This window comes from Halichoerus grypus, chromosome X (assembly GCF_964656455.1).
Source record: "Halichoerus grypus chromosome X, mHalGry1.hap1.1, whole genome shotgun sequence".
NCBI lineage: Eukaryota > Metazoa > Chordata > Mammalia > Carnivora > Phocidae > Halichoerus > Halichoerus grypus.
The window spans coordinates 119,272,390-119,297,850 of NC_135727.1; the positions used below are offsets into that span (position 1 = coordinate 119,272,390).

At 43.7% G+C, this 25,461-nt stretch overlaps 1 protein-coding gene, 1 non-coding gene and 1 pseudogene across 5 annotated transcripts in view; 1 reads left to right on the forward strand and 2 right to left on the reverse strand.

The window, feature by feature from the left end:
• Window positions 1-25,461, forward strand: part of CTPS2 (CTP synthase 2) — a 99,018-nt gene that overhangs the window by 16,228 nt on the left and 57,329 nt on the right. For all 4 annotated transcript variants that reach the window (XM_078064967.1, XM_078064968.1, XM_078064969.1 and 1 more), the window contains exons 5-13: window positions 8,805-8,921; window positions 9,400-9,483; window positions 10,341-10,421; window positions 13,006-13,157; window positions 17,597-17,729; window positions 19,782-19,870; window positions 20,837-20,931; window positions 23,029-23,091; window positions 23,197-23,240. In XM_078064967.1, the coding sequence (XP_077921093.1) occupies window positions 8,805-8,921; window positions 9,400-9,483; window positions 10,341-10,421; window positions 13,006-13,157; window positions 17,597-17,729; window positions 19,782-19,870; window positions 20,837-20,931; window positions 23,029-23,091; window positions 23,197-23,240 (858 nt within the window). The remainder of the gene's footprint in view (window positions 1-8,804; window positions 8,922-9,399; window positions 9,484-10,340; window positions 10,422-13,005; window positions 13,158-17,596; window positions 17,730-19,781; window positions 19,871-20,836; window positions 20,932-23,028; window positions 23,092-23,196; window positions 23,241-25,461) is intronic.
• On the reverse strand, window positions 2,012-2,506 carry LOC118529268 (multiple coagulation factor deficiency protein 2 homolog pseudogene; annotated as a pseudogene).
• LOC118529272 (small nucleolar RNA SNORA63) lies at window positions 7,122-7,252 on the reverse strand. Its single transcript, XR_004914032.1, has one exon. It is a non-coding gene; the product is annotated as a small nucleolar RNA SNORA63 (small nucleolar RNA).

Consider the following 25,461-nt stretch of genomic DNA (forward strand, 5'->3'; position numbering starts at 1 on the left):
TTTGGATATATTGGGCTATATAAAATATAATGTTAAAATTAATTTCTCCTGTTTACTTTTGTTCTTTTAGATGTGGCAACTAAAAACATTAAGATTATATTTTTATTTTTATTGGACAGTGCTGGTCTAGCACTTTCACTGGTTTTTGCTGTTCTAGCAATAGAAAAGGTAAGGGATCCAAAATGTGTCCATTTTCCCTGAAGAAGAACCAGTCTCTGGCCCAAAAGTAATGACCAATTTTCTAAACCTGAACATTTGTATGACTTTTCCAGTAATTTATTTTCTTTCTTTTAGTTTTTGTAGGTGAAAGAATAGCCCCCCCCCCTTTTTTAAGACTATTAACCTTAATCACAGGAAAATTTCCAAATGCTCATGTGTATGGATGTTTTTGCCTCTGCTCTTCTTTTTAAAAAACATTAAAAAAATAATTACAAAAAAGGAGAAGGGGGAAATCTATTTTTTGTTTCATCATTTTTATTTTTCATATATCCAGGATTCAGTATATAAATCTTTCGAAATAACGGGATATTACAAGAATAGTTTACAATTCAGCTTTGATTGCACAAATACTTGACACACGAAACCATGTTTTCTTATAGGAATACTTTAATAAAGAAAATAAGTCTCTATACATCTTACACCAAATCCTATGCAGTTTTTTCCCCATTCAACCATCATTTTGGGTTTTCCATCCCAGCACGTTCATCACATCCAATAAACCAAATTACAATTTGCAGCTGCTTCTCATTTTCAACCTTTATTGAGATTTGCACTGTTAAGCGTTTTAGGCTTCTTTTTCTAATTTTTCTTGATCTGAAAGAATTCATGTATTTAAGGTAGAAGAGGTCATTTAAACACCATCCCTTCTGAATATAGCTTGCCGCAGTTGGTGCTTGGTGATCTCACTCCTCACTTAGGCAAGACCAGCTCGTAGCTTTACCCGCCATGGCACCAAGCAGGAGGAATACAGTCCTTGCATTCCTAGTGGTTTCTCAACCGCAAAAACAAACCCTAGAAACAAGGGTTAAATTTACAAGTATCAAGAAAGCTAAAACATTTGCTAATGATAAGAACAAAGAACACTTTCAAATTCAAGGTCTCTCCTAAATTGAAGAAGACATAAAAGAAAGGATGAGGCAGTAGTTCTATAAAATATTGAAACACTAAAAAATGGGGGCGCCTGGGTGGCTCAGTTGGTTAGGCGACTGCCTTCGGCTCGGGTTGTGATCTCAGGGTCCTGGGATCGAGCCCCGCATTGGGCTCCCTGCTCAGTGGGAAGCCTGCTTCTCCCTCTCCCACTCCCCCTGCTTGTGTTCCCTCTCTTGCTATGTTTCTCTGTCAAATAAATAAATAAAATCTTAAAAAAAAAAAGAAACACTAAAAAATGTTAATCACTTAGGTCAATGGTGTATCGTTTCCAAAGTGCCAGAAGATACAGAATCTTAGACTCTAAGGTTAGCTGAACTCAAGATTTCGCAGCCTTCTTATGCAGTGGCTTTGAAATAGCCTAATATTCCCCTGCCCAAGGGCACGTCATCATTCAGGCCGGGGGAACTTTGCGGAATACTGATCGTGTTTACCTGAAGAGACAGGATCCACCAGGGGAAACATTTGACATTTATGCTACTCCTTCCCTGTTACTGAAAAGTGTGTCCACTTGGCAAAGCTTGTGTTACTTTTCAGGTAGCATGAATGAAAACCTAGAGACTAGCGATGTTCTACAGTCAAGTTCCTGAGTACTTGATGCTCCAATTATCCAATATTCTTAAAAGGATTCTTTAATCAAGCCCTTGTCCAGTAAGAGATTGAACAGTACTTGGGGACTACAGTATGTCCCATTTCTCTTATATTTCTCTTGATTTCTCTTTCTCACCCCAGCGTAATAAACTGCTGCAGGTTTTTACCAAAAATACTATCCCAGTAGTTGGAAATGAGTTATTCTGCATTACCCAAAGTGTTCGATCCCATTATAACGGTCACATTTACGTATAACTAGATGGCCAAACAATGTCTACTGCAGTGATTTGGCAAATTTCAGCACAGGCAATGTATCCATCATTGTTCTTGTCATCAGCTCTGAGAACACCATCTATTAAGTTGATCAGTTCAGCTTCACTCGTTGGTGGGGCCTGTTCATTCCCTTCCTCCTTATGGATGTGAGTGATGGCTGTGGAGAGTTCTAGGCCATCAAGGAAATTACTGCCGTCATAATCATGCATTTTGAAATAATGGAGCTGCAGTTCTTGTGGGGACATCTCTGCTTCTGGTATGTTGATGACACCTTCTAGATGCTCCATGATATGCTCTTGGTTGTGCACTGTATTCTTATCCAGGCCCACGCCGCCAGGATGGGAGAAGCTGGCCCCAGGTTCCTCAGCCCCGGCACCTGGAGCGCAAAAGGCCCGGAGCAGGCCACACAGGAAGGGGGTTCTGAGCAGCCGCAGAGATCTCATGGTCGCCGGTACCCTCACTGCCCTGTTTCCAAGCTGTTTTCCTCAAACGCGAAGCCTTCCAGCATGAGCCTCGCCAGCATCCCCCCGCCCCCAGAATGCTTCTCCTTGGCTCCGTCCCCCCACTTGAGGGAAATCTATTTTTTTAGTGTAATTGAGCTGCCTCTGAATGACATTAAAATATAAGCCCAATTTGGCCTTAGGATGAGCCTTCTTAACACTTCTTTTTCATGTTCTCAGTTTTTTAGCTATTATTTTTTTTTAAAGATTTTATTTATTTATTTGACAGAGAGAGACAGCAAGAGAGGGAACACAAGCAGGGGGAGTGGGAGAGGGAGAAGCAGGCTTCCCGCGGAGCAGGGAGCCCGACGCGGGGCTCGATCCCAGGACCCTGGGATCATGACCTGAGCCGAAGGCAGAAGCTTAACGACTGAGCCACCCAGGTGCCCCTTAGCTATTATTTTTTGAGAATCATCCTTGAAGAAAGCTTTTATGTTTCTTTCTGGGGTCAGCACATCTGATTCTCTTTGTCATCATTTTACAAAGATGTATACTATAGATTGAGACCCAAGATTCCACTTGTACAATAAAATCAAGAATTCTCAATGACGGGCGCCTGGGTGGCTCAGTTGGTTAAGCGACTGCCTTCGGCTCAGGTCATGATCCTGGAGTCCCTGGATCGAGTCCCGCATCGGGCTCCCTGCTCGGCGGGGAGCCTGCTTCTCCCTCTGACCCTCCCCCCTCTCATGTGCTCTCTCTCTCTCTCATTCTCTCTGTCTCAAATAAATAAATAAAATCTTTAAAAAAATTTTTGAGATGTCATTGAGAATTCTTTTTTTTTTTTTTTTAAAGATTTTATTTATTTATTTGAGAGAGAGAGCGCACACAAGCAGGGGGAGTGGCAGGCAGAGGGAGAGGGAGAAGCAGGCTCCCTCCTGAGCAGGGAGCCCCATGTGGGACTCCATCCCAGGACCCTGGGATCATGACCTGAGCTGAAGGCAGATGCTTAACCGACTGAGCCACCCAGGCACCCCAAGGACATCTCAAATTAAACTGAAATTTCCATCCCAAGAAACAACAGGCAAACATTTTAGGTCTGTACTTGCATATTATTCTTTCATGTCTATGGTCTTTATTATTATTTTTCCATCCTGCTCTTAAATTGACTTTTTTGGCTTAAAAAACATTAATTTAGTACTTAATATGCACTAGCCCCGTTGATAGCTGCTAGGCGTATAAAGGCAAATGTGATATGACTCCTGTTCTTGGGAACTCATGGTCTTCATTTTTAATTTCATGGAAACAGAAACTGACAAGTTGTCCCCAGCATAACTCCTTCTTCATATAACCCTAATGTTTATATTGGCTTATTGGACACTAAGTCAGGTATCCTTTTGGGTTCGTTTTAAGTTCTGCTCAACATATGTGTTCGTGCATGATTTAAGCTTTTGAAGAAGGACCACCAAGCTACTTTTCAGTTTTACCACGTAGAAGTGGTTGAAATGTCTCCAAAGCCTTTTTGTGAGGCTCTTACTTTTCAGACTAGTGGAGCTAACAGGCTTTATTTGTTAATAAGTCCAGGTCATCTCCACATAAACCTGAAATGATTTATGCCTGGCTTAAAGAAATAAATTCTTTCTTTTTCTGTCTCTCTTTTCATTTCATAAAAGAATCCTTTCCTTAAAGGCAAAGCAGACATTGCACATCTCATAAATTTGCTGTTGCTTCGATTTCAACTTTGGATAAATCTTAAAATATTGTTATAGGTGTTATTTTCTTTGTTGTGTGGGGGAATAATTAACTTAGGTGTATTCTAGTAATAATACTGAAGGTTTCTGATCCCGGTAATACGACCTTCCAAATTGGCCGAGAGAGTACAGTACCACTATAAGCCATGTGAGGGCAGAAGTGGATAATGTTTAAAGTTTTTTGCCTCCCTTTTTTTCAGATTGCCTGTTGATTACCAGAGTACACCTATGAAAAAACAGGTGTCCCCATATGGTTTAGTTTAAGTGCAGACCTTTTTTTTCCTAAAAATTTTTCTCATTAGATTCTGGTACATTGTAGTTGGTGAGCACTTCAGCCCCTCACCCCCTGCCAATTTCCTGATTGCATGTGATATTTCTAGGATTTTCATAATTAAGTTTGTCATTCTCCTACAGAAAGGTCACATATTTCTATCTGTTCCATACCCAGGAAGCTTGAATTTTATTTTATTTTATTTTATTTTATTTTTTATTTTTTATTTTTTTTTAAGATTTTATTTATTTATTTGACAGAGAGAGACACAGCGAAAGAGGGAACACAAGCAGGGGGAGTGGGAGAGGGAGAAGCAGGTTCCCCACCGAGCAGGGAGCCCGATGCGGGGCTCAATCCCAGGACCCTGGGATCATGACCTGAGCCGAAGGCAGACACTTAACGACTGAGCCACCCAGGCACCCCAGGAAGCTTGAATTTTAATTATGTTTTGTTATCTGACTTAAAATTAATGAAGAATAATTTTTTTTCTGTAGCAATGTAGTCCCGAGATTTCTTAGTTTGATTCCATTGTAATTATGGTAACAGGTACTAGAATGCTGTTACCTAGGGCTTATAATTGAATTTTGAGACCCTTCTGTCTTGGGATGAACACTAAGCTAAACCCTGTTGGAGAGGGAAAATTTTACTTTTACCCTTCAAGGTTCTTCTGGCTGGTCTAAGAATCAAACTAACATGAAAGAGATTAATAGGAGAAAATCGAACAAAGGTTTAATTACATATGTACAGAAAGTCCGTATAAACATGAGAGATTCCAAAGCAGCCAGGCAAAATGAGGCTTATATGATATCCTGAACCAAGGAGAGGGTAGAGGCCTAGAGGATACAAAGGGGAGGAAGGCCATTTGCAGAGAGGCAGAGGAGATGTTTGGAAAACGAAGACTTCCCTGTTATGCAGCTAAGTTTCTTAGGTAAAGAGGAGCCTCTGGCCATGGCTCTCTTCCTGGTACGGGATTCCCCACTTTCCAATGTAAATATAGGCAGCTGAATCTGCTGGGTTTTGATTGCCTTTAACTCAAAATAATCTTCATGGCAAAGTGGCATATTTCTGTGAGACCTGTCCTGAACCCCTTCAACTCCAGTGCCACGTACAGGGAGCTGGGCTTGTGCCAGCGATAGGGTGGGGAGCAGGGCAGGCATGTTCCTACTCTCATGGGGCTTATCGCTTCTTGGGGTGAGACGCAGGAAATGAGAACACACAGGAAATAATGGCACCTGGTGCTGAGTTAGTAGGAAGGGCACAGACATAGGGCTGTGATAGGGAGCGGTCGGAGGGAGGCTGCTTTAGGGGGGTGGTCAAGGTCTGGCTTTCTGAGAAAGACCTAGCTTTTCAGGCTGAAGGATAAGGAGGAGATAGATATACGTAAAGGAGGGTAGGAGGGCTTAAGGGGTAGGAAAGAAGAGAGCGGCCCATCTGAGGCCCTGCAAAGCCAGTGGGGCTGAAGTGCAGGGAGTGTGTGTGGGGAGTAGGGGGGCAAGTGTGTGGCGAGCAGGGGCATGAGATGACATTAGAGACGTATGCAAGGGCCAGATCCTCAAGGAATTTCGATTTCATTTTTAGTGAAGCAGTGAGCCACTGAGGGTAGAAACACAGGAGAGATATATTCTGAGGTTTTTGTTTTTTAATATTCTGAGTTTTCATAAGATCACTCTGCTGGTGTGTGGCAAATGATTTGATGGTAGGACAGGAGAGGGTAGAAGCTCGGAGGCCATTTACATGGGGGGGTCAGCCAACTTTTTCTATAAAGGGCCAGATAGTAGATATGTTTAGCTTTGCGGGTCAGAGAGTCAACTCTGCCATTGCAGTGTGAAAGCAGCCGTGGGCAATATGTAAGTGAATGCCATAGCTCTGTGCCTATCAGTACAACTTTATATAGAAAAACAAGCAGCAGGCCATAGTCACCACCCCCTGCTTTAGATTGCTTTAGATTGGTGTTGGCGTGGGTGTCTACAGTGGTAACCCTGGATATAGAGACCAGTGGAGAGATTTTCAAGAGGTTTTGCAGGTATGACCCACAGACTGGATCAGGTGACGAAAAGGGAGGGATCAGGGATGGTTTCCAGACTGCCAGCTTGAACTAGTTAGTGGGAAGAGATGCTTTTGCTAAGATGAGGGGCTACTCAGAGAAATGGGCCCAGGGAGAGTTCAGTTTGGGCTGTGCGAAGTTTGAGTAATTGTTGAGCCATCCAGGATGTCAAGGACATGTTGGCTCCAAAATCCAGTTGTGCTGGGAAGAGAGGTTAGGGCTCGTAGTAGATTTTGGACCTACTTAGGTAGCTGAAGCCAAAGAAGACGGTGGATTCTGGGACTGGTCCCGCCATGATCTTTTCCTTCTCAGCATCCAGATCATTTCAATTAGTGCTTAAGTTTTACTCTTTTTTTTTTTTAAGTTTTATTTATTTTATTTTTATTTTTTTTTAAAGATTTTATTTATTTATTTGACAGAGAGAGACACAGCGATAGAGGGAACACAAGCAGGGGGAGTGGGAGAGGGAAAAGCAGGCTTCCCGCTGAGCAGGGAGCCTGATGCGGGGCTCGATCCCAGGACCCTGGGACCATGACCTGAGCTGAAGGCAGACGCTTAACGACTGAGCCACCCAGGTGCCCCTCAACTCAGTGTTTTACTTGGTAAACATGTCTGAGACCATGCATCCCTGGCTGCTAAGCACCATGGCGGACAGGGCTAGAAAGGTAACAGCTTTATTTTGAGCAGGGGGCGAAGTCAAGGCAGCACTTTACAGCTACATTGTAACTAGATCCTGCATTAAGTTTTATTTATTTAAATACTGTCTACACCCAATGTAGGGCTTGAGCCCATGACCCCAACATCAAGAGTCTCACACTTTTCTGACTGAGCCAGCCGGGTGCCCCAAGTTTTACTCTTGATTATTGTTCTTTACCTCTGCCTAATTTTCCTAGATAAATTCTGAGCTCCTTAGGAGCACTGTTGTCTTAAACTCTTCTCAGCACCTCATTTATAGTGTTGAGCATGCAGTAGATCCTCAAATGCTAGAGAATTAATTTTAAAATCCATGTGATAGCCTTTAAGTATTTAAATATAGTGAGGATGAGTAGGTTAAGGCAAATTTTATCCTAAAGTAAATGCTTACTTTAAAATGCCTTACTTGTTGGAAGCACACTGTAAATTAAGTTAACATTTATCAAAGGATTACGCTGTCAGGAATATTATAGGAGCTTTTGGTAGGACTCGTTTCAGAAAGCCAGCATGTTTTAATAGTAGTTAATCCTAGTAATACCACCATCGCAAAGAGACTGTTGAGAGCATGCAGGAGTGTGTGTGTGTGTGTGTGTGTGTGTCTGTGTGTGTGTGTGTCTGTGTGTGTACATGGAGAGGGGGAGAGAGAGAGAAAGAAAGAGAGAGTGAGAGAGCACTGTTGCACGTCAGGCAGAGCCAGATGGCTCCCACCTTTCTCATCTAGTCACTGCATTTGTGTTCTACCTTCCAAGTGGACCACTGGTGGAAACTACCTGATCTCACTCCTCAGTGGCCTGTACTCTGGATCTTTTTGTCTGCTTATGAATTCCCTTCTATTAAAGCCTTCCTTTTGGGGCGCCTGGGTAGCTCAGTCAGTTAAGCGTCTGCCTTCGGCTTAGGTCACGATCCTGGGGTCTTGGGATGGAGCCCCGCATTGGGCTCCCTGCTCAGTGGGGAGCCTGCTTCTCCCTCTCCCACTCCCCCTGCATGTGCTCTCTCACTCTCTGTCAAATAAATAAAATCTTTAAAAAAATAAAGATTGATTTATTTTTGGGGGGAGGGGCAGAGGGAGAGGGAGAGAGAATCTCAAGCAGACTCCCCGCTGAGCATGGAGACTGACGTGGGGATCGATCCCACGACCCTGAGATCATGACCTGAGACAAAACCAGGAGTCGGACGCTTAACGGACTGAGCCACCCAGACACCCCTTAACAACTGAGCCACCCAGGCTCCCCTAGGCACCCCTTAAAGCCCTCCTTGATCTCTCTTTCTTTTCCCTTCTTGATGTTCCGCCTATTCTCTTACCTGCTTACCTGGCTATGTTATCCTGCATCCTTTCTTCTTAGTTTCCTTTCTAGTCTCCCGTTTCTCTTTCCTTTGCTTCCTGCTGTTCTTAAATGTACAGTGCTTTTCTGTTTCATGTCAAACAGCTTCGGAGGTTTAATGAATCTATCATAAATTTCACCTGCTTTAAGTATACAATTCCATGATTTTTAGTATATTTGTAAACTTCTGTTCTTGTGCTCTGTTTATTAATAATGTTTCTATTAGTCTGTATACTGTGGAAGGTCACTTGTGTCTTTTTTTTTTCCCGTTCCCAGCTGGGTGGCACCATTGGAGACATTGAAGGGATGCCGTTCGTGGAAGCATTCAGACAATTCCAGTTTAAAGCAAAAAAAGAGAATTTCTGTAATATCCATGTTAGCCTTGTGCCACAGGTGAGCTTTCCAGATAAGTATGTAGACAGCAACTCCTATAAATCTTCCTGTGATACTCTGTTTATTCCACATTTTTTGATTTTTTGATTTTTATTTTTTTACTTTTTTATTTTTTTTAAAGATTTTATTTATTTATTTGAGAGAGAGAATGAGAGACAGCACAAGAGGGAAGAGGGTCAGAGGGAGAAGCAGACCCCCTGCTGAGCAGGGAGCCCGATGCGGGACTCGATCCCGGGACTCCAGGATCATGACCTGAGCCGAAGGCAGTCGCTTAACCAACTGAACCACCCAGGCGCCCTATTCCACATTTTTTAAAAAGGAGATAGAAGTTTATTGAATACACTGCAAGGGCACAGCGGACAGGACAGCAGAGGAGAGACTGTCTGCCTGTTCTTTTCCACATTTTAAACTAGGGAGCCCTTCATTATCCAGAAGAGCTAAATATCCAGTCTACTGACAGTGACCCATTTCTTTTCAGCCCAGCGCTACCGGAGAACAAAAAACCAAGCCCACACAAAACAGCGTCCGTGCGCTGAGGGGCTTAGGCCTGTCTCCTGATCTGGTGAGTTACGGAGAATGGGGAAATTGCTTGGAAGAGGACCTCCGTTTCTTGATCTATAACATCATCTAAGTCCTTTCTATCTCTCAAGTGGTTCCTATGACATTGAGCTCTTTGTATCCAGGGGCCAGGGAAGGCTTATTCCCATATCCTCAAGGGCAGCTTCACACATTTCTAAATTGACCATCTGTTCTCCTCCAGGTCCTCATGTGATTGCCACATTGACAGCTGGGCAAGTGCAATGTCCTATCATTTTTATGGTCCCTGGGTCTTTTAGTGTGAGGTGGGACCTTGGGGATTTTCCTGATACCCACTAGGGTGGGCTGTCACTGCTCTTATTTATAACAGGTAATCCAGTTATCACCAACAGTCTAGATCAGAGGTTGGCGAATAAGGGCCTGCAGGCCTGCTGCCTGTAAATAAAGTTTTATTAGAACATGGTACTGTCTATTGCTTACATTTGTCCACAGTTGCCTTTGTACTGCCGCGATACAATTGAGTAATCGGGACAGTAGCTTCTTGACTTGCAAAACCTACAATGTTTACTGTCTGGCCCTTTAGAGAAAAAGTGTGCCAAGCCTCTAAAGAGGCAACATTTGTGAGCCTTCACTCTTGTTTACTAGAGATGCCTTGACATTTTGAGCTCTTACTGGTAGATTTGTGTTGAGTTTGATTGTAATTGCTTATATTAGCGCTCAGGTGTTTCTAATAGTCCAGTGGCGTGCCCAGAATGAACAGGTACATACTTGGTCAAGTCTCTGGTTGTAAGAAGAAATTAATATAGCCTCCTCCTGAAAATGAATGGTGGCATGAACAGCCGGATTCCTGCTTGCTGACCTGTGCACACCTGACTTTGACAGATTGTCTGCCGAAGTTCAACGCCCATCGAAATGGCTGTGAAGGAAAAGATTTCTATGTTTTGTCACGTGAACCCTGAACAGGTGAGTGCTGCTCTTTAGCTTTTAGTGCTTTGCGGGCAGGCACTTCTACGGATGCTGATGTTTGGCCTCTCTTAAATTACTGTATTATTTTTCATGGCATTTATGAAAGCTTTGGGAGATTCATATCCAGCCAGCCACGGATTCCTTGCCCTGAAGTGAACAATCTGAGACTCCTGATTCCTTAGGTAGATCACATATTTCTTTGCATCATCATTCCTTAAGTCACAGGGACAAAACCAGGTGGGTTTTTGAACTTAATAGTCAAACCTGCAGGGAGAGAACCCCGTGAAGCCTGCTTATCTTCTGTTTGTCTTGTCTTTCCAGGACACTGACTGCTTTCACCATGATTTCTCCTTTGTACATGTTACAGCCTAACTTTGCCCAGACCCCATTCACACCATCGCTGCTGAGTATATCAGTGGCCTCAGTTCAGTTCCTTGCTAAAGAAACTGTACCGTGATTTGGGCTCAAGTCCTCTGTACTGCGGGACTTTCCACCTGGGTATCTGAGAGCTTTTTCTTTTTTCTTTCATTCTCTTATCTGTCTCTTGTTTGCCATAAGGCTTAGGTGTAAGGGATTGGAGTTGGCTGGAGTTGAAGAGGTGATAATGAATGGTGCTCAGGAAAAGGGTGAAGTTTGGCAGAAACCCTTTGTTTTCCTCAGATTAGCCCTGGGTTCTTTGAAGCCTAAAAACCATCTCCTCGGATTTCTGTATCTCGGGAGGCAGCCTAGCACACAGCCTCCCGCCTGATACAGTTTTCAGAGTTGGGTTATTGAGGGCTCTGAGAAAGGAAGAGTGCACATTTCCGACCATACAGAGCCTGTCTTCAATAGAAGTATAGATTCTGAAGAATGTTCTATCCCAGCAGTCCACAGGCTAGCTTATTAGCTATTTTTCAGCACATCGTTTTTTCTGATGTGAGTTAATGCTCCCGTTTCTTGGTTCCTGGTGAACTGGCATTTAAAGATCCTCTCCTCTGGTTTCCTGAGGAAGGGATGGAGGTCAGAGGCATCTCTATGGATGTGGTCGTTACCATGACACTTGAAAAAAATCTCTCTCTGGCCTGGAGGATAAATGAGTAAATAGTTCCACATTCCATATCTTCCACTGTGGGAGTTTGGGCTGCCCAGAGATTTAGTTTTAATTAGTAGTTGGGCTGGAGCTCATACAGGTAACATCTTGGCACTTTGAGTTGCTTTGGTGAGTGCACAAGTGAACGCATAGAGTTAGCAGAACAGTTCTTGGCATTGATTTAGAATGTGGCAGATCCTTAAAAGCCTGCCGGTAGTCCCTTGGATGTACTTGACAGGGTGGTGAAAGCTCGTTAGGGTAAGTGTGAAAAACAACCATACCACCTGGCATTTAAAGGAGCCGTTCTCCTCTAACAGGTGTAATAATTAATTTGACTGGGTTCAGTGTGTGCTTGAAATTTATCCACAGGAAGGGAGGAGACAAAAGCACTCCAGCAGCAGCAGCAGCAACAAATGAATACACACACACACACACACAAACCGCACACCCACATTTAGAAGACACAGTGTACATATTCAATGTTACTGCTTTAGCCTGGACTTAGGTGATGCCTTGGGCCATGTGTCTTGGATATGGACACATAGAGCATCCATGTTTCTACACCAATTCTCTGACACCAGCTGGGGTCCTGTAATTCAACTCTGACACTAACTACCTGGAATGAGCGTCAGATTCTGCAAATTTGAGGGCTGAGTTCTTTACAAGACTGCCCCCCACTTCAGTCACCAGCCACAAGTTTCCAGTGTCCCTGAGCCACTTATACTCCTGCCTGGCTGACTACAAATTTGGGGCTTCCCATAACCCCTTCAGGTTTGATAATTCTCTAGAATGACTCAGGGAACTCAGGAAAATGTCATACTTACTATCACCATTTTATCATAAAGAGTGCAAATGAACAGCCAGATAAGGAGATACATAGGGCAAGGCCTGGGAGGATCCCAAGCTCAGGAGCTTTTGTCCTCATGGAGTCAGGTTGTAGATTTACCAACCAGAATACTCCCCTGAGTCTTGGTGTCTAGAGATTTTTTTTAATGGGAGTTTCATTATATAGGCATGATTGAGTCAACCATTGGTCGCTTAATTGAACTCATTCTCCAGCCCCCTTATTATCCTTGGAGGTCAGGTGGCTGAAAGTTCCAGTATAATTTCGTGGGTTTTCTGGTGACCAACTCCCATCCTGAAGCCATCTAGGGGCCACCATAAGTCACCTCATTAGCATAATAAAGATACTCCTGTCACTCAGGAATTTCCAAAGGTTTTTGAAGCTTTGTACCAGGAATTGAGAACAAAGACCAGATATATATATAAAATTATTCTACCATGGTATCCACGTTTCCAGAATTGGAATAATGAGTTCAAAGAGTTTTATAATTAGATCAAAGTAAGCTTGTGTTAATTCTGCCTCTTGTTTGGGTCACCGGGCTCTTGCTTTTCTTCAATCAGTATAAATGAACTGCCATGTCTCTCGAATTTTGGCTCATTCTTGAGCTCATTCTTGTGCCATATTTGAGGTGTTCCATTTAAATATGGTGTTTTATCATCATTAATCAGGTCATATGTATCCATGATGTTTCGTCCACATACCGAGTGCCTGTGCTCCTGGAGGAACAAGGCATTGTTAAATATTTTAAAGAGAGATTGGATCTGCCCATTGGTGATTCTGCAAGTAATTTGCTTTTCAAGTGGAGAAATATGGCTGACAGGTACGTGAAAGGAATTACTAATGTAATCTTTAATAATTCTTGGGTTTGGGGGTAGGATTGAGACATACTTTGAAGTATACCTATGTCACATTGACTTTCTGTATGTATATATTTTGGTCTGGATTTATCTAAAGCTTTAATACATTGGTCGAGTGTTTTGCTGTATTCTTTGAAGATTTCTGGAGCTTTTGATTTCGTTCTACTTAAATGAAAATGAATTGAAGGAATTTGGATTCTGGAATGATTTTTTTTTTTAAATTCTGGAAGCATTTTGATTGATTTCTCAGTTTCTGAACATTTTAAACATGTTTAAATGTCACAGATTTTTGCTGTTTGTTTTGCTTGTTTTTTTTTAAGCTTATTTATTTTTTAGTAGTCTCTATACCCAATGTGGGGCTCAGACTCAATGACCCTGAGATCAAGAGTCACATGCTCTTCCAACTGAGCCAGCCAGGAGCCCCTGTTTTGCTTGTTTTTAAAGACTTGGCTAGGGGCGCCTGGGTAGCTAAGTCTTAAGCGTCTGCCTTTGGTGCAAGTCATGATCCCCTGGGATCGAGCCCCGCGTCGGGCTCCCTGCTCGACAGGAAGTCTGCTTCTCCCTCTCCCACTCCCCCTGCTTGTGTTCCCTCTCTCTCTCTGTCAAATAAATAAATAAAATCTTAAAAAAAAAAAAAGACATGAATAACATTTCCTAAAGAAAATCCCCTTTGAATGAGAGGTTCAGGCTCTATCATTATTGCTCCATCCTGCAGTTATTAACTGGCAGCATTGTTATTAAAACCTCAGACAGGTTCTAGCTTTAAGACCACGATATTAATTTCAGCGAGACTTGTCTCATTTGAAGTCATATGGAAATTAAATTCCTGTCACCTATTTTCTTTTACTACATTTAGTAAAAGAAAGGCATCACTCCATAAAGTCCTGACTGCCTTGCTTTTCATGCAGCTTAGGTAAGAGGCAGTGGTTACAAATGTCGGCTCTGGTGTTGCTAAGGAGTAGATCTTATTCTGGTGATCGTTTTGTGATACATACAAACATTGAATCATTATGTTGTATCCCTGAAACTAATACAAGGTTATTTGTCACTTGTATTTAAATTAAAAAAAAAAAAAAAAGCTCTGGTATCAGGCACTCTGGACTGAGATCCCAGCTTCTCCTCTCACTAGCTGTGTGAGTTTGGGTGGATTACTTAACTTCTCTGGACTTGTTCTCCCATCCATATATAACAGGGGGATACTAGTACCCACATTGTGATAATTATGAGAGAAAACACTTAAGACCTTAATCTCACATTGGGCGCTGAGTATTGGTTACTGAGGTTGGTAACAATAATTAAAGTGGTTTGAAGGTGACAAAAGCACTGATCTTGGTAGATGATCAGTAGATTGATCACTTATCAGTCTTTCACTTAAAAATTTAAAAAGTGTCTTAGAATTTCTGGGACAAGTAAAATCAGGAACAAAGTGCAGTTTCTGAACTTAGGTACTTTCTTGCATGATGACACAGTTAAGCCCCTGCCCTCCAGAATGCTTAAGGAATCAGTCACTTTGGGGGAACTTTCTGAGTAGCTTGGGGCTGATCCTCTTTAAGCACTAGAAATTTTAATATATAACTCCTTTTATTGGAAATAGCTCTAAATTATACTCTGAGCTGCTGTGCTTTTAAAAGCCAGTGTTTGTTTGTTTGTTTTTTAAGATTTTATTTATTTATTTGAGAGAGTGAGTGAGCGAGAGACAGAGCATAGAGGTAGAGTGGGAGGGAGAAGCAGACTCCCCGCTGAGCGGAGAGCCCGACGCAGGGCTCGGTCCCAGGACCCCGGGATCATGACCCGAGCCGAAGGCAGATGCTTAACCGACTGAGCCACCCAGGCGCCCCCACTGTTTGGTCTTCATGTTAGTTTCCTTGGCCGCTGTAACAAATGTCCGCAAACTGAGTGGCAGAAAATATCAGAAAAGTACTATCTCACAGTTGTGGAGGTCAGAAGTTCAAAATCAAGGCATCAGCAGGATTGGTTTCTTCCGGAGTCTCTGAGGGAGAAACCATTCCAGCTTCTGGGGCTGCCGGCAATCCTTGGTATCCTGTTTCTGCCTCTGTCATTGCATGGCCTTCTCTGTGTCTCTCCTCTTCTCTTCTTTTCTCTCTCTTTTTTTCCCTCCTCTTCTCTTTTTGTATAAGGATGCTTGTCTTTGGATTTAGGACCTATCCTAATTCAGGATGATCTCATCTCGAGATCCTTAACTTAATTGTATCCGCAAAGACCCTTCTTCCAGATGTGGTCACATCCACAGATTCTGGGGGACATAGGTTTTTGGGGGCCACCATTCAGCTCACCATAGTCTTCAAGCAAAAGGGATATTGAGCGTTGGTCTCTCGTGGTGATGTTGGTTTATTGGTAATGCGGGTATGTACTGTCCGCTCAGTACAGCCCATAGAGAGATGCAAGCAAGCAAGCAGGGGGAGGGAGAGAGGGAGCGAGAATCTCCAGCAGACTCCCTGCTGAGCAAGGAGCCAGATACGGGGCTTGATCTCACAACCCTGAGATCATGACCTGAGCCGAAATCAAGAGCCTGACGCTTAACCAGGGTAGCCTTGCTCATGGAGATCCAGTGCTGTTCAGAGGCCAGGGGTCCCTGGTTGAACGGGATGGCAGAGCTCGCCTGGGACCCCAGGCCAAAGTGGAGACGGCTCGCCTCCCTGGGGACCTGTCTGTGGGGTGGGCCTGCAAAGTGGCTCACAGCAGCCTCAGTGGCTGACCCCCTCAGCTGATGGCTAGGTGCAGAGCAGGTGAGAGCTCGGCTGGTCTGGACAGGGCCCCCTGAGCCTCGACGGCAGGCCCGAGAGTGAAAAAGAGCACGAGGGGAGTGCGCTCAGGATACATATCCTTCCTGGACGGCAGCCCTTTTCCCTGGGACATGTGGCCTGTCTCCTCCAGCCGCTGAGTGACTCCTCCTCTCCCCTGGATAGATCAGACTGAGTGAGTAGGAGGAGCTGGTGGTGTTGACCCCAGTCCTTCTTCCTTCCTGGGAACAGAGTGGACATCCCTCCTTCAGTGGAGGAGTGAGAATAGGGGGGAAGGGCTCAGCACAGTGGGTCAGCTCAGATGTGGTTGTGATCACCAGTTCTCCAGGCCCAAACCTGGCACGGGAAGCATTTCCCTCTGACGTTGTATCAGAATCTTGCCTGGATACCAACTTACTCTGTCACCTGTGTCCTTTGAGTAGGGATGGGGTGAAGTATGAGCAGCCATGCAATCTCCTGAGCGACGTAAAATTCAGTAGCAATCTAAAGGCTTAGCAGCTTTCTCTGAGGTTCTTCAGTCACCTTCGTAGAAAGTCACCTTTCCTGTCAGTTTGAACTTCTTAGCTTCTTATGCATTTTTCGCCTCGCAGCCTGTGTGCAATCATTCTTGTCTGGCACCCTTTGCAGATGCTGCTATGAAAGCGGAGTGTTCCCACTCACGGTAACCTTTCTGTTCTAAGGTGTTTGGTGACGGGTTTGCTTTCAGGCCCTAAAACATCTTTAGCTCCAAGAAGACATTTCTACATACTTAGTACCAGACCAGACAATTCAGACAATTCTCATGTACAGATTTCCTAACAAAGCAACAGGAAACATTGTATCTTTAGTGGTAAAATGTGATTGAGCATCTTATGTAGAATGGAATTTTCTCATAAAAATGATCCAAATGGCTTGTAATATTTTCGGTAGTTCTCTTAGTGCCATTCTTCGGGCATGCCATGAATAACCTGCCTTTGTGGGCCAGCTGGGACTGTAACCATTTTTAACGTAGACAGTTTGAATGCGTTTTCTCATATAACATCACCTTACAAAGTTAATATTGAAGTGTTTCCTGTTGACATTCAGAATGCATTTTCTTATACAGTGTCACCTTATAAACGAATTTAAAGACAGCTCATGTTTATGAGACGGGGAGACTTTTTTTAAAAAAATTTTTTATTATTATGTTAGTCACCATATAATACATTGGTTTTTGATGTAGTGTTCCATGATTCATTGTTTGTGCATAACACCCAGTGCTCCATGCAGAACGTGCCCTCTTTAATACCCATCACCAGGCTAACCCATCCCTCCACCCCTCTCCCCTCTAGAACCCTCAGTTTGTTTTTCAGAGTCCATCACGGGGAGACCTTTTTTATTTTTAATGCTTTTAACAGTTTCTCTGATACACTTTCCTTGGATTTATGTCTGTGCCTGCTTATGTCAGCTGACATTGGGGTTGCTTATGATTTTGCAATCTGTTGACACACAGATTTTCATTCACTAGGGGTGGAGTGGGGATTTGAGTCAAGTACATCAAGTTTGAGGCTCATCTGCCCTTAAGGTTTTAAGAAGTGCCTTGGGATAAGAACAGTGGCTATCATTATATTTGTGATGTTATATTACATGCATATAACTCTTAAGCTTGTCTTTCATCTCAGGTATGAAAGGTTGCAGAAAACGTGCTCCATAGCCTTGGTTGGCAAATACACCAAGCTCAGGGACTGCTACGCCTCCGTGTTCAAAGCCCTGGAACATTCAGCCTTGGCCATCAACCACAAATTGAATCTGATGGTGAGCCCCTACTGGTCTTCCGCATATTTCAGTCACTCGCTGTGGTATCTCGTGTTGTGTTGAAGGGTCCCCAAGACTTCCGCCAGGATTGATGTCACCAGGAGGACTCACAGTACTCAGCATATTGCCTGCCTTGTGGCTAAGGTTTAATACAGTGAGAGGATACAGAGCAAAGTCAGCAAAGGGAAAAAGTGTATGGGATGATGTCTGGGGGAACTTATATATATAGCTTGAGTATATTCTTGTCTTTGTTAGATATAGAAGTAGTACATGCTCAGTGTAGGAAATTTACACAAAGCATCATGTAAAATGCAGAAAGCCAAAGATCCCTCCTCCCTGAAATCCTACTCCTCTGCTATACCTGTCACTCCCAGTTTGATGTGTATCTTTCTAGACATACGGATATATGTTGTGTTTAATGGTATTCTATATAGGTATGCCATGGTTTAAGCAAGCCTTATTATCTTGATTTAAATGGTGAAATATTTATATAATGAGCAAAAGGATACATGTATGCATCTAAGAAATTTAGTAACTTCCAACTTAGGACCGATCTGAATTTTCTCTCACCTTTCTAGCCTCCTCCTGTCCTAATTGCTTTTTTAAAAAAGATTTATTTATTTTTGAGAGATAGAGAGCACGAGGGAAGGGGCAGAGGGAGAGAGAGAGCGCAGGGGCGGCGGGGGGGGGGGGGAGTGGAATCTCCAGCAGACTCCCTGCTGAGCAAGGAGCCAGATACGGGGCTTGATCTCACAACCATGAGATCATGACCTGAGCCGAAACCAAGAGCCTGACGCTTAACCAACTGAGCCACCCAGGCGCCCCTGTAATCACTTTTTATTTGTGGCTTTCCAAGGAACACTTCACTTCCTGCTCTTCCTGCTCCTCCAAGTCCCCCAGCCCCTCGTAGAGAAAAGAAAAGAGCAATAGAAAAGTTGTTAGATTACCAATTTTATAAAGCCTTAAAGGTCTGTATGTTAAGATATATTCAGATAATAATTTTTTTTTAAAAGACTTTATTTATTTATTTGACAGAGAGAGACACAGCGAGAGAGGGAACACAAGCAGGGGAAGTGGGAGAGGGAGAAGCAGGCTTCCCGCTGAGCAGGGATCTCGATGCGGGGCTCGATCCCAGGACCCTGGGATCATGACCCGAGCCGAAGGCAGACGCTTAATGACTGAACCACCCAGGTGCCCCTCAGATAATAATTTTTACAAAATAAACACTAAAATAATACAGGTCTATAGGGACTGTTATGTACATAAGAGTCATTATATATGATTTTTCAGTTGACAGAATTTGTTGACATTCGCTTCCATGAAGTACTATTTGAATCATGGTCTCGTCATATTCTTTTTAGACCACTTTGCTCCTGTGTTTACCTCACCTGGCTTACTGTAGCAGCTTCCTGACTGGTTTGCTGTCTTCCCTCCATTTTCCACCTCATAGCACCGTGATCCTTCTAAAATCTCTCTCTGTTTTCTCTGTTCCTTAAGACCTTCCAGTAGGCTTCAAGTGTAAGCTTCTCCTCTCCCTTGGTGGAGTCTGCTTTGAGGGCCCCCGAGTGACCACCCCTTTGTCTCTTTCCTCTGAGGTTTCATACAAACTGTTCCTTTGCTCCCCTCCTCCCTGTGTCTCCCACACACCTTCCCACCAGCCTCCCAACATGCACACACAGGCTCATCCTCGAGGGCTGAGCTGCTCGGACATCACCTCCCTAGAGACCTTCCCCGATGGTGCTTCTTCCCATCTTTCCTGCCGTGTCAAGGTCTAGATTAAGTGTGGCTCCTACTTATTTCCACAGCATTCTCTTTGCCCATCATAGCCCCTACCACGCTATGGTGTGTGTGCCTGTGTATTTGGTTCTGTAGTCTTCCTGGAAGATAAGAGCCCCAAGCCTGAGATTGTGCTTTTCTATCCTAAGTGACCAGTGCAGTGTTTGCAAAATGAGTAGTTATTGAATAGTTGGGTCAGAGTGTTAGATGCCTCGAGTATTTTTGAGTATCTACTTTTCTTAAATGTTCTTTTAATCTATTGGATATTTTTTTTAGTACATAGACTCCATTGATCTGGAGCAGACCACCGAAACTGAGGACCCTGTGAAATTCCATGAAGCTTGGCAGAAGCTGTGCAAAGCTGAGTGAGTGCCAAGGACTGTCCATGCCAATTAGGAGAATGCCATTGTGCTTTTCCCATAACGATTTGATTGACCCCAATTCCTAATTTTTGTGCATTTTTGAAAGGTAGTCTATTGTAGTCGTGGTCATTAAGGGTGGACATGCTGCATCCTCACCTCATTTACTTTGAAACGTGCCACGTTCATGTTCGTGGCATGTGCAGTGGAAATGGGTTTTATTTCAGGGGACTATGGGGATCCTGTACGGGGAGAAAGTGGGTTGATTCTACTGAAAGATACAGAAATAGATCTTATAGATGCACAATTAAAGAACAAGGATGCAACTCTTCCTTCTTGGTTATATTTTCTTTTTTACATCATTTGAGCCTAGGTTTTATTTTATAAGTAGTCAACAGAACTTTTGGGGGCAACACCGTGTTGTGAGGGTAGAATGACCCTCCCAGTTAGTTCTTGAACTCTTGTCTTTTTCAATGAGTGTTTGCCTAAAAGGTCTCTAAAGTGTCTCCTAGCCAGGAGACTTTCATGTGCCACTATTTAATTAGCAATTGAAATCCTAGGCTGATTTTACCAGTTTAACTCTTTCTGATTATGCAAGAGATCTTAACGTTTTTCTAATAGTGCTTTTAAAAGAACCTTAACCTTTTTTTATTCAGATACTTCAGTGGCATTTGTAATCGAATTGAGTTTCTCAGGCACTATGCTCACATACCATAAAGACCTATCGGAAAATATATATATTGAAGTCAGTTGTGAAAAAGTATTGCCTCTTCTTCATAACATTGGGAGGATTTCAGGAAGAAAGTTCAGGATGTGAAATCATGTGGTCAATTCTGAAAATAGACCTCAAGCATATTCTCTAGCAATCATGCCAAGCGTTGGACTTGGGGTCGGTAAGCCTGACTGGCTGAAAATAAGAGTTTTAAAAAGAAAAACGATATCAAATTCACCCTCATCTTGTGTTGATTGCAGTGGTGTTCTTGTGCCGGGAGGCTTCGGAATCCGAGGAACGTTGGGAAAACTCCAGGCCATTTCTTGGGCACGGGCAAAGAAGATCCCTTTCCTGGGTAAAACTCACGTTTATGCATCCTAACTATGAGTTGATTGGATTGTTGCTATGTAGTAGGGGTAACACTTCATAGGGTTTGTTAACATGAAAGGTGTGAACTCAGATTTGCATATTCAGGTGCCAAATAGTCTACCACAGGGGTCAGCAAACTCTGTCCTGTTTTTGTAAATAAGATTTTATTGGAGTAACACCAATCTGTTTACATATTGTCTGTGGCTGCTTTTATGGTGCAGTGGCAGAGTTCGAGACCTACAGCCTGCGAAGCCTAAAATCTTTACTGTCTGGCCCTTCGTAGAAAAGGCTGTTGACCTGGGAGAACTTAGCACCGTTCTGGTTGGGTAGCAAGAGGCTGGGAGAAGTCGCTGTGTACACCTGCCCTTACCTTCTCCCATTTTCACCCGAATCCATCTTTTCACCACTTCGAGCTAGAAGAGACCATCCTACATCACAGGAAGAGCTCTGCTAAAATTTGGTAGAGCCAGGTCTTTTTAAAGTCTTTGTTCAAATTTTATTTATTTATGTATGTATTTATTTATTTATTTATAAAAGATTTTATTTATTTGTTCAAGGGAGAGAGAGCATGAGTGAGAGAGCAGTGCAGTGGGGAGGGGCAGAGGGGGAAGCAGACTCCCCACCGAGCAGGGAGCCTGACGTGGGGCTCGACGTGGGGCTCGATCCCAGGACCCCGGGACCATGACCTGAGCTGAAGGCAGACGCTTAACCCACTGAGCCACCCAGGCGCCCCTTTTGTTCAAATTTTAAAGCATTGCTTCTGGACCAGTGAACCGGATGAAATGGCCCCTCAGTGGGGGAAAGGCAGCTCTGCAGCTGGGGGTTCGGGCAGGGGCAGGGGTGTGGGAAGGGAAGGGAAGTGGGGGAGAGGCTGTGTTTGTCACTGTACTAGTGGGTTTATGACCGAGTGGACTGGCTTCTGTGGCTTTTGCAATATCAGCAGATTGTTCATTTTCCCCACTGCCTCCTGTCCTTTGAATAGCTTCCTACACGCTCTCCACTTGTGATCCATTTTCAAAAGAGAAGTGGGGAGTAGTTAGATACCTTGATATGTTGCTTTGTTTTACCCATCTAAGCTCCTCTGGGCCACTGTTTTCTTATGAAGTAATCTTGTTTGGTTTTTGTCTAAACGCAGTTAGTGTTCTTCAGATAGTTTTCGCTGTATAGAATAGTTTGCAACTCTTCAGCTTTCTCTTTAACACAGCATCTCTTTATGTCTTAGCCATTTGGAACTTGCTGAAGTTCCCCCCCAAAGCACTCAGCTGTTTCGTGCTCACCAACTTTTGCTGTAGTGTGCCAACTATACTGATTGCCCTTCTCTGATGAGTCCCTTGTATACCTTAGATATGTCTATAAAAACTTCTGGAATGTTCCTTGGCATCTGTTGAGTGGAGAGAATGGGTGGATGTGGAGATGGGTGAAGGGCCCATCCCTGTGGCAGCAGCTGGGGGCTACACAGGTGTTTGTTTTCCTCCTTATTGAGTTCTCTGTTCCGTTCCACCTTGCGCCTCCCTTTCCTGCTCGCCAGCATGCTCCAGCCCGCAGTGGAGATGCCAACGTCCCCCAGCTGCTGCCGTTCTCCTGCAGTGAGGTTATAGGGCCGTTCTGCGCCCAGCAGCCTGGCACAGACTTCCCGCTCCTTCGATCCCAGCCCGCTGGCCAGCCTCAGGCTGCCCTCTGAGAGGAGGGAGTATCAAGTCTCCCTCTTGAGTCGGGGTGTCGGTAGACGTTCTTGGAAGGAATCACGCGCTCTGGGTCAGCCCTGCATCCCACGCATATGCCTCGAGTTAGAGGCAAATTTGGAAGGAGGCAGATTTGCTTTTGGGACCTTTGCCCTGTCTTCTCTTGCTCTTTTCTGACCTCGAATTCCTTCTTCCTCAAGTCCAGGTGGCCTAATCCCCCCGCCTGCCTCCGGCCACAGGTGTTCTGAGTGCAGAGGGCACAGCAATGAACCCGGCAGGCAGTCTTGCTCTCTCTGAGCCTGCGTTCGAGAGGAAGGAGATGGGCAGTAAACAAATGAACAGGAAATATGAAGTCATACAAAATATGTTCATTTGCTTTATACACATGCTTTTTCAAACAGGAGTTTGCCTTGGGATGCAACTAGCCGTGATAGAGTTTGCAAGAAACTGCCTTAACTTGAAAGGTAGGCCTGCTATTTGCTAATACCCTTTGATTTAAAAAATTCTTATTACTTAAACTATTTCTCAGCAATACTGGTGAATTATTGACCTCATTTCTTCATCCTCAGGTGCCGATTCCACAGAATTTGAGCCAAATGCCTGTGTTCCTGTGGTAAGTGGCTTATCTTTCTGGGTTGGGTCATTGTCATTTTTTTTTTAAAGATTTTATTTATTTATTTATTTGACAGAGAGAGACGCAGCGAGAGAGGGAACACAAGCAGGGGGAGTGGGAGAGGGAGAAGCAGGCCTCCCCACTGAGCAGGGAGCCTGATGTGGGGCTCGATCCCAGGACCCCGGGATCATGACCTGAGCCGAAGGCGGACACTTAACGACTGAGCCACCCAGGCGCCCCGGGTCATTGTCATTTTGTTTCTAGCTCTGGCCTAAACGCATAAGGGGAAATTATTGTTATGTTTTCCTTACCACATCAGGACACTTTAAATTAGATATGATTTTATTACTATTATTACTACTGCTACTATTATTTTTATATGAAACGGCTCTGCTCTCGATAGTCCCTCTTGTCAGCTGTGCCTTGAAGAAACACAGTCCTGGACTGATTTCTTTTTGCAGCAGTTTTCAAGCCTCATGTTTAGGAAAGGATTAATTCCACTGTGACAATACTTTATAACCGCTCATGTAAATAAATGGGCTGTCCTGTCTCCAGACTCGTCCCCTGCCTGTCTAGTTTCCACATTGGCGGTCATCTGCCTTTCTAACACAAAGGTGACGACCTTTCTTGCGCTGCTCCTCATCTTTCACTGATTCTTTTTCCTAGAAAATATTCAGTCCAAGGTTCTTGGCTGGGACTGAAGGTCACTGTGCTCGGTCACGTGTGGCTTTGCTACAGTAAGCCCCCTTACCTGTGGGGGAGACGTGCCAAGACCCCCAGCGGTTGCCTGAAAGTGTGGGTGGTACCCAACTGTATATATACTCTCTTTTTTCCTACCCGTCCATACCTATGATAGAGTTTAATTCATAAATGTGGCACAATAAGAGATGAACAACAATAACTAATAATAAAATAGGGCAATTATAATTATATATTCCCTATACCTGAGATGTCCCCCTTCCTGCAATCTCCCTTCCCCTGGAATGTCAATGAAACCAGTGAAGAATTTAATTAAAAAAGTAAACCAAACCGATGACTGACAACTTCCTATTCATCCTGGGAAGCCTGTCCTGATCTCCGGTCTTCCCTTGCCTCTGCCTTCTGTGCCTCGTGCCCGCCTCTGTCAGAGTGCATACCTCACCCTTGTGATCGTTTTTTTTTTTTAAGTTTATTTATTATTTATTTTTCGTAATGTCAGCACCCAATGTGGGGCTCGAACTCACAACCCCGAGATCAACAGTCACATGTTCTTCTTACTGAGCCAGCTTAGTGCCCCATGATCACTTTTTTTTTTTTTTAAAGATTTTATTTATTTGAGAGAGAGAGAGCATGAGCTGGGGCAGAGGGAGAGGGAGAAGCAGACTCCCCGCTGAGCAGGGAGCCCAATGCGGGGCTCGATCCGGGACCCTGGGATCATGACCTGAGCCGAAGGCAGACGTTTAACCGACTGAGTCACCCAGGTACCCCCCCCGCCCCGTGATCACTTTTTTTTTAACAGTTTTATTGAGATATAATTTACATACCATAAAATTTAGCCATTTGAAGTCCATAATTCAATGGCTTTTAGCATATTCACAGATCTCTGCCACCATCATCACAATCCATGTCGGACCATTCTCATTACCTCAAAAGAAACCTCACACCCCTTAGCTGACACCCCCAACCTACTCTCACCCCCAGCTCTAGGTAACCATTAATCTGTTTTGGGTCTCTATGGATTTGCCTATTCTGGGCATTTCATGTAAATGAAATCATACAATACGTGGCCTTTTGTGACTGACTTCTTTCACTTAGTATAATGGTGTCAAGGTCTGTCTATGTTATAGCATCTATAAGTACTTTGTTTCTTTTCATTGCTGAATCATATTCCATTAGATGGACACAACACATTTTATTAATTCATTCATCCATTGATGGACATTTCGGTTATTTCTACTTTTTGACACTTTGGAATCATGCCGCTATGACCATTGGATACAAGTTGTGCTGTGGACATGTTTTTATTTCATTTGGGTATATACACCTAGGAGTGGAATTGTAAGTCATATGGTGACTGTATGTTTAAGCTTCCGAGGAACTGTCCCACTGTTTTCTACAGCGGCTTCAACAACCTATATTCCCACCAGCAGTATATGAGGATCCCAGTTTCTTCACATCCTCAACACTTGTTTTGTCTCTCTCTCTCTTTTTTTTTTAAGATTTTATTTTTAAGTAATCTTTA